The sequence below is a fragment of the Staurois parvus genome, unplaced genomic scaffold (assembly GCF_062004578.1).
Source record: "Staurois parvus isolate SC_StPar_1 unplaced genomic scaffold, SC_StPar_1.0 ptg000682l, whole genome shotgun sequence".
NCBI lineage: Eukaryota > Metazoa > Chordata > Amphibia > Anura > Ranidae > Staurois > Staurois parvus.
The window spans coordinates 6,789,888-6,797,950 of NW_028318478.1; the positions used below are offsets into that span (position 1 = coordinate 6,789,888).

At 37.9% G+C, this 8,063-nt stretch overlaps 1 protein-coding gene across 1 annotated transcript; it reads right to left on the reverse strand.

Annotated features, from left to right (window-relative positions):
* Nucleotides 1–3,835: 3,835 nt before the first annotated feature.
* On the reverse strand, nt 3,836–5,262 carry LOC149447569 (beta-1,3-galactosyl-O-glycosyl-glycoprotein beta-1,6-N-acetylglucosaminyltransferase 3-like). Its single transcript, XM_089652431.1, has one exon. It carries the CDS (start codon nt 5,196–5,198, stop codon nt 3,879–3,881), a length of 1,320 nt encoding a protein of 439 aa, XP_089508557.1. The 5' UTR covers nt 5,199–5,262; the 3' UTR covers nt 3,836–3,878.
* Nucleotides 5,263–8,063: the final 2,801 nt, after the last annotated feature.

The following is an 8,063-nucleotide window of genomic DNA, read 5'->3' on the forward strand; positions in this document are numbered from 1 at the left end:
TGGAAAACGCCAAAAAAAAATGTTTTTTTACACAAAATTGTCAGTTAAATGATATATTGCTCACACATGCCATGGGTATATGTGGAAATACTCCCCAAAATACATTCTGCTACTTCGCCTGAATATGGTGTTAACACATGTGAGAGACTTTTTGGCAGTCTATCCAAGTACAGGACCCCAACATCCAATAAGGGTTTTATTTCCTCATTACACTTCCTGACTATCCATCACAGTTTAAGAGGCCCTGAAATGCCAGGATAGCACCAAACCCCCCCAAATGACCCCTTTTTGGAAAGTAGACACCCCAAGAAAGCATGGTGAGTATTTTGCAGATCTTGTTTGTTGCCACAAGTTTTTGGAAATTGAAGAAAGAAAACAAAAACATATTATTTCTTTTTTTTTATATTTTAAAACCTTGTGAGAAAAAATTAGATCTGCAAATTACTCACCATGCCTCTTTTTAAATTCCTTGGGGTGTCTGCTTTCCAAAAAGGGGTCATTTGGGGGGGGGGGGGGGGTTTGGTGCTATCCTGGCATTTCATGGCCTCCGAATCCGTGATTGGTAGTGAGGAAGTGAATTAAGGGAGTTACGCACCTTCAGGCTTTCAGAGTGGTCATTGGATTTCGGGCTCTTGTGTGTGGCTAGGCTCCCACAAAGTCTCACACAAGTGAAGTGGTATGCCCATACTCAGTAGAAGTAGCAGAATGTATTTTGGGGTGTAATTCCACCTATACCCATGGCTTGTGTGAGAAATATATAATTTAAATGACAACTTTGTGTAAAAAAAAATGTTTTTGTCATATTCCAAAAACTTGTGGAAAAAAATAAATCTTCCATGGACTCAATATGCCTCTCAGCAGATAGCTTAGGGTGTCTACTTTCCAAAAAGTTGTCATTTGGGGGTGTTTGTACTGTCTTGGTATTTTAGCACCTCACGAAATGTGATGGGCAGTCAGAAAGTAAAAGCTGCGTAAATTCCATTATCTATACTATAGTTTGTAAATGCTATCACTTTCACACAAAGCAATCAATATACACTTATTGGGATTTTTTTAACCAAAAAATGTAGCAGAATACATTTTGGCCTAAATTTATGACAAAATTCGCGTTTTTTGGATATTTTTTATGATAATATTGTTTTGTTTTTTTGTTTTTTTTAAATTTTCAAACTTTTTTTGTTTATAGCGCCAAAAATAAAAAGCACACAGGTGATTAAATACCACCAAAAGAAATCTCTCTTTGTCTGAAAAAAGGATGTAAATTTCATTTATGTACCGTATTGCATGACCGCGCAATTGTCAGTTAAACTAGTGCAGTGCTGTATAGCAAACAAATGGCATAAATTGCAGTATCTATACCATAGTTTGTAGACGCTATAACTTTCACACAAAGCAATCAATACACACTTATTGGGATTTTTTTTTACCAAAAACATGTAGCAGAATACATTTTTGCCTAAATGTATAGCTAACTTTAAGTTTACTATATATTTTTTATAGCCGAAAGTAAAAAATATAGTTTTTCTTAAAAATGTAAAAAATTCTTCAAAATTTTCAGGTCTTTTTTTGTTTATAGCGAAAAAAATAAAAATCACACAGATGATGAAATACCACCAAAAGAAAGCTCTATTTGTGTGAAAAAAAGGAAATAAATTTCTTTTGGGTGCAGCATTGCATGACCCCGCGATTATCAGTTGAAAAAGTGGAGAGCCGAATAGCAAAAAGAGGCCTGTTCATTAAGGGGGGTAAATCTTCAGGATGACAAGTGGTTAAAGGAAGAAATTTGTCATAATGTCTTTTCTCTGTAAAATTTTTGCTGTTCTGAAGGGACTAAACCAAATTCAGAGCACAAAGAGGTAGGTTGGTAAAGATCATAAAAACAAAAAGGTTTATTTGGAGTATGTAAAGTAATTTATAACCTGGTTTGAAGATATTAATAAAAGCAATAAAACTGAATGTTTGTATTCCTGATGAGTACTTTAGTAGAGTCTCAGAGCTCCCCTTTCAGCTTATCTATTAACTATACAATCTATTTGATTGCAAGCTGCATGAGAAGAGCCTTCCTATTCCTTCTGTATTAAACTGTATTGTAATTCTACTGGCACCCTTTATATTGTAAAGCACTGCGCAAATTGTTGGCGCTATATAAATGCTGTTTTATAATTATAACTCACTGCAGTCCCAAAACATTTGGGAACATTCATAAATTCAAGTTCACTGTGTTAACTATGGCAGCATTTTTTGTTAGAAAATTACTTAGAACCCAAAAACATTACATACTTTCTGAAAGCAGAGGCCCTGGAGAATAAAATGCTTGTTGTTGCAATTTTTTATGTTGCCCAATATTTGCACAGCTGTCTATCAAATGCAAACTTTCAGGGAAAAATACACTTTAATGAATTTTAACACACACAAACACAATTTCATACCCACTATTTTGGTAAAATATGAAAGCTGATGTAATGCTTAGTAAATAGATACCTATCGTGTTACACTTTAAAATTGCACACAGCTGTGGAATGGTGACAAAATTACTGTTTAGTAGGTTATTCAAAGGCAATGCTTTAAAAGCGTTTGCAGGTTACCAGTTTAGAGTTAAACAGGAGGTTTAATGCTAAAACTATTGGTTTTACTCTGCCTTTTGCAGGGATACCTCATACATGCGCTGCGATCACCGTTTACATGTGTGTGCGGTACCTACATGCTCAGTCTCATTTGCACATGAGCATGGGGGGGCAGGGGCACTTTAAATGTTTAAAAGTTTTTTTTTTTTTACACTTTCTCTTTAAATTTTTTTTTGTGGATCAATTTTATTGCTTTCACAAGGGATGAAATACATCAGTGACAGGCACTCTTTACTGAAAGATCTGGGGTCTATTAGATTCCTGGTCTCATCTCTGCCCTCAAAAGCACCTGATCAAACCAAGGTCAGCTTGATCAAATGCTTGCTTAGCAAACAACCAAAATCGTAAGTGATCTAATACACGTTGCTTTGGGCTTCATCACAGAGGAGGGGAGGGAATGGATGTTCCTTCTCCTCCTCTCTACTCAATGGGTCTGACCAAGAATAGCAGTCCTGGGCTACCTGATGGTATGGCGGATGGTAAAAGTGATTGGGCCACTGTATAGCCACATGGATCACTTTCACATGAAAGAACATTACCAGCACTAAACAATTGCCCTGGTATAATCACTTGTTCCCTAAAGGAAGTGATTAAGGGGTCTGTTTATGAATGTTTTTGCCCAAGATTCACATGTTTCCAATTTGATGTAATTCAAAAATGTGTGAATCCTGATTGAATGCTTCTAAGGATACCCTTTGATATTATATATTTTCTCACACCATATTTTGAGTTCAATGGCTCTAATTCACTGGCATTTAGAATGTCATTCTTTTTATTAAATTTTTTTTCTGCTTTTAAATCAAACTTTAGGCACATTACTCTTTCTGTCTTGGGAATAGGTTAGCACACGATGATACTCACCTTACTCCAGTATCATTGTGTGCTTCACTCCAGGATCTTGCAATTTTTCACCTTCCACTCTGCATGCTGGTTTTTGCGCATTAATGTGCATTTTCAAAGTGCCTTGCCATGCATTGTATTGGATGTCAGTGTGCTTCAAAATTCATGTCCAAGCACATTTGTGTGTCAAATTATGTGCAATTACCTGCATTATGACATGTCAGTGTGCATCGTGATGCACAGTTATACATCTTAGTGCATGCATTGCGATGCTTTTTGATGCCTCTTCATTAATTTCAATGTTAAACACATCAAGCAAACGGTCAAAGATGTTAATACAGAAGTCAAACATTAAAGACACTTGCAAATAATTAATGTTCAATATAAATGAGTTTTATAAAAGAGCAGTATCTGTTACATGATCTTTCCATAGAAGGACTTGAACCTTAAATGCTCCTCCAAACACTGAATAACATTATCATCTATCTTTGGGTCAAATTTGTTGGCAAAGAAATGATGCTGCTGGAGCATCCAGTGCAGATCCCCAGTCCCATACACACATACATCTCTTCTGTGTTCTCCAGTACATGCAGAATAAGGGGCTCCTTGCTTAATGTTCCCTTCATGGCCTCCCCATTTCACCAACCTTGATAGTGCATTCAAGTCTGATGAGTCATATTTACTGTGCTGAGGAAGAGATCCAGGCATCCAGGAAACCCTGTGAAGTGTAGCCCAGAGGAACTCATCAGGACTGTAAGTGTCCTTTGCCCAGTCCATAAATTGTCTTGCGAAGTCTAATTTAAACAAAGATTTCACAAATTCCCTGGTGAGCACAACATATGCATTACCACTGTAAATAGGCACATTTGAGGGAGGTGGCTTTTTCCTAACATCAGTCCTCACAATGCCATCTGTAACATTGTAGTGGTATTCCCATCTAATTCTTTTATGTTCAGGTGGTGGTTCAGACTCCATGCTATTTTTCCCATTCAATAATTTTAAAGCTGTGACCATTTCAGCATTTGTCTTCAGTGGGAAATCTGCTCCGCAGGTATTGATAAGGTATTTCCATTCTACAGTACTATTCAGTAGGTCTTCCATGCAGTTCAGATCAGCCTGGACACGAGACCATGATGCATATACTACCCTTTCCAACTTAGATGCAACAAACACATTGTCAAAGCAGGAAGCTATAGCTTGTACAGCCTGATGAAAAGTTTTGGAAGATTTAGAATCTACATGCACACAGTAAATGTTCTGGGGAGTATAAATTGATCTTAAAAGTCTCTCAAACAGCTCAATGTCGGCATGGATCACCATGGAGAAGGCAATGGGGTAATGTTTTTCTTCGTTGCTCAGACTAAACAGAACATACTTCCTCATTTTTTCAAATGTTGCACAGTCTTTGGTTAGGTTTATGTAGTCTGTATCATTGCTGATAACTTTTCTTTTTTTCATATCCAAGTTGTCATGCAAATTCTGTCTTACCTCTTCCCAGTCACCTTCAATAATTTTAGTACAGTTCATTCTGTCTCTGGCCGACAAGTTCAAAGCCATGTAGTGGTGATCCTGGAAGTGTGCAATATTCAGATACCCAGTACGGGTGGAATTATTCAGGTCACAATCCATGGAGCAATATTTTAAGACCATAATGAAGACAAATAAAATGCACCCAAAAACCAGACATTGGTTTGCATTCAGTAGTGATAGCTTCGTCCTAAAATAATTATTCATTGTTAATAAAGTTAATATTTCCTTCAGACTCTGTGTAACTGCATCACATCTTGCAACAAAAAGACTGAGACAGCTTGCCAAGAGGCTTATATGTGGTATATGTGGAACTTCAAAATAACGTGATGAACTATCCAACAAATAGGCGGCAGGAGGTGTTGTCTATTGTAAAGAACTTGTACACCCTGCTTCTCAGGTTTCCAGTCTTCATACTATTTTATTTTCCAAGCCTTTTAGATCAGTGGTTGCTTTGGAAATATACAGGTTGATTTAATAAAGACAAATAACTTGTTCACTTTTCAAGGGAATTTGCTCAGAGCTTAGTGAATGAGGTGAAGCACTGCTCATCCAAGCATGTTCAAGCAAATATGATGTTTTTTTTTTAATTTTGCTTGCATGTCATTGGGTATTTTTTGTAAGTGAAACTTTGTCACATTCACTAAGCTCTTGGACAAATTCACTTGCAAAATTCAACTTCCTTTGCAACATGAACAGTAGAGACGTGTACAAAGGAAAAATTTGTTTAGTTTAGGATTCATTTGTTAAGTAAATCATTTCATTTTGTCATATTCATTATGTTAGAATGATTTGTTTTTGGAATTCCTTTCATATATTCGTATTTGTTTCATATAAGATGGGAGATGCTGGAGAAAGATTCTTGCAGCTAAAGATTACAGAAGGAGGGAGAAAGGCTAATAAAGAATCCTGCAGTGAGAGGGAGAGCTTGATGGGTCCCCTTATTCCCACCTTTGGAGGAACTGGATAGCCTTGGGACGGAGAGTCGAGGGTTAAACTACAACTGCTGAGAGCCACAAGAGCACCAATGCTTCAATGCCTATTCTTAAGCCAATATTTGGACAATTTTGTGCCATTATTTGGACTGTTCTGTTTTGTTTGCTAATTGTGCAAGCAAAGAAGTTTATTGCAACTGCAAGCCTCCATGTGAATACCTTATCAGTAGAGTAGAGCTTATTGAAATATATTCGGAAAAAAATGGAACAAAATGTATTTCATTTCAAAATTAAATTTAATCGTTAAGTTAATTTGTTACAAAGAGAAATGGTATGAGCTGATTGGACTACAGGTGTATCTCAGTTTACGAATGCCTCGGTTAACGCAATTTTCGGTTTACGAATGAAAATCCATTGAAAATAATGCCTCGGTTTACAAATTTGTTACAAATTTTTTTTGCAATATGAAGCGTATGTCAGTGCCGATTTTTAAATGCAATTGCCGGCTTTTTTTTTTTTCTTCACTATAGCTCAAAGAATTGGCTGTCACTTTCCCCAGACCTAAAGGATACTTTGTTTCTTTTATCATGGGAAACACTAAAAGGAAACATTTTTTCTTTTAACTCAGGGAAATAAACTAAAAGGAAACTTTCTTTTTTTTAGCTGAGGGGAAAGTGACAGCTGATCTATAGCTATAGTGAAGAAAATAAAAAGCTGGTGATTACATTTAACCCCTTTGCGCTGGCACCTCCCAGCCTTTTAATAGTTTCAGAAGCTGGGAGGCAAGCAGGGTTTTAGGGTCATATGGGCGCCGTGATTCGCCGTCACGGCGGTCACATGATCGGAAAAGGTCCCGATCGCAAAGGGAGATCGGGACCTTTCCATGAATCACGGTCATATGCGCTGGGAGCACACAGAGCGCGCACTCTCAGCACATATGTATTTTGTAACGGCACGCAAATATGCAGCCGCTCAACATCAAGGCTCAGATGACGGGAGGCTGCATATTTGCGTGCGCTTGGTGTCTAGGGGTTAAAAACCGGAACCAATGGATTGATTGGTTTTCAATGCATTCCTACGGGAAACCGAATTTTGGTTTACAAGTTTTTTGCAATACGAAATGTCCCGGAGAACGCATTAAATTCATAAACCGAGGTACATCTGTATATCCAAAAGAACGAATGGAATGAAATTAATTTTGGATTCATTCATTATGTTAAAATTCAGATAGTCTGGTGAATGCACCTCCATCCTGCTCTGAGACTCAATACTGTACCCAGGAAGGAACAGTCACAGGCCTAAAGAAGCAGCTCCAGCCCATGCACTGCCCCCAGGCCAGAGCCTGAGGGAAAGAAAGCTTGCATCAGCTAGCCCCAAATATTTATATCCTTTCCCATAATGCACTACTGGCACCACTCCAAGTGGTGGGCTGGGAAAAGATATGCATATTCATAGTCCAGACCTACTGTGTGATTTTACACTAATACCAAAAGTGGCAGTGCCACCTACTGACAAAAGGGAGAACTGTCAGGATGAACTTAGGGAAAGCTGAAAAAGACACAGACTACAAATTGGCATTAGCTGACTACAGCCATACAGCACTAAATTTAAGGCCCTGCCGAAGGCAAGGTGGTTAAATACATTCCCAAAATCCTAAATTGGGCTGCTCTACCTGACATGTTTTTTAAAAGATTTCAAGTGTTACTAAACCCAGGACCCTGCATTTACTATATCTGGTCACGCACAGTACCCAAAACATAGCAATGCAATTATTTTAGTAAACACAAACTGCTAAATATCTTTTCCCATCAGAGTATATAGCAGTCTTGTGACTTCTATCAATGTCTAGCTGAGCATTGGTTAATCTTGTAGGAGGAGTTTTCATTCTCCTCTGACTGTCCTATGAGGCTGCAGTACACCTGACCCTCTTTCTGGACAGTGCAGATTGGCCCTGTGCTGATCACATTGCACCCTCCCAAAAAAAAAAAACCTCTCTAGCAATACACACCAAACTGAGCATGTGCAGAGTGTCTACTAGGGCTCTGTACTATCAGCAGATGGGTTGGGGACTATGGAAGAAGGGGAGGATCAGCGAAAACAGGATCAAACGACCTTTTTACGCAATGCAGAGGATTAA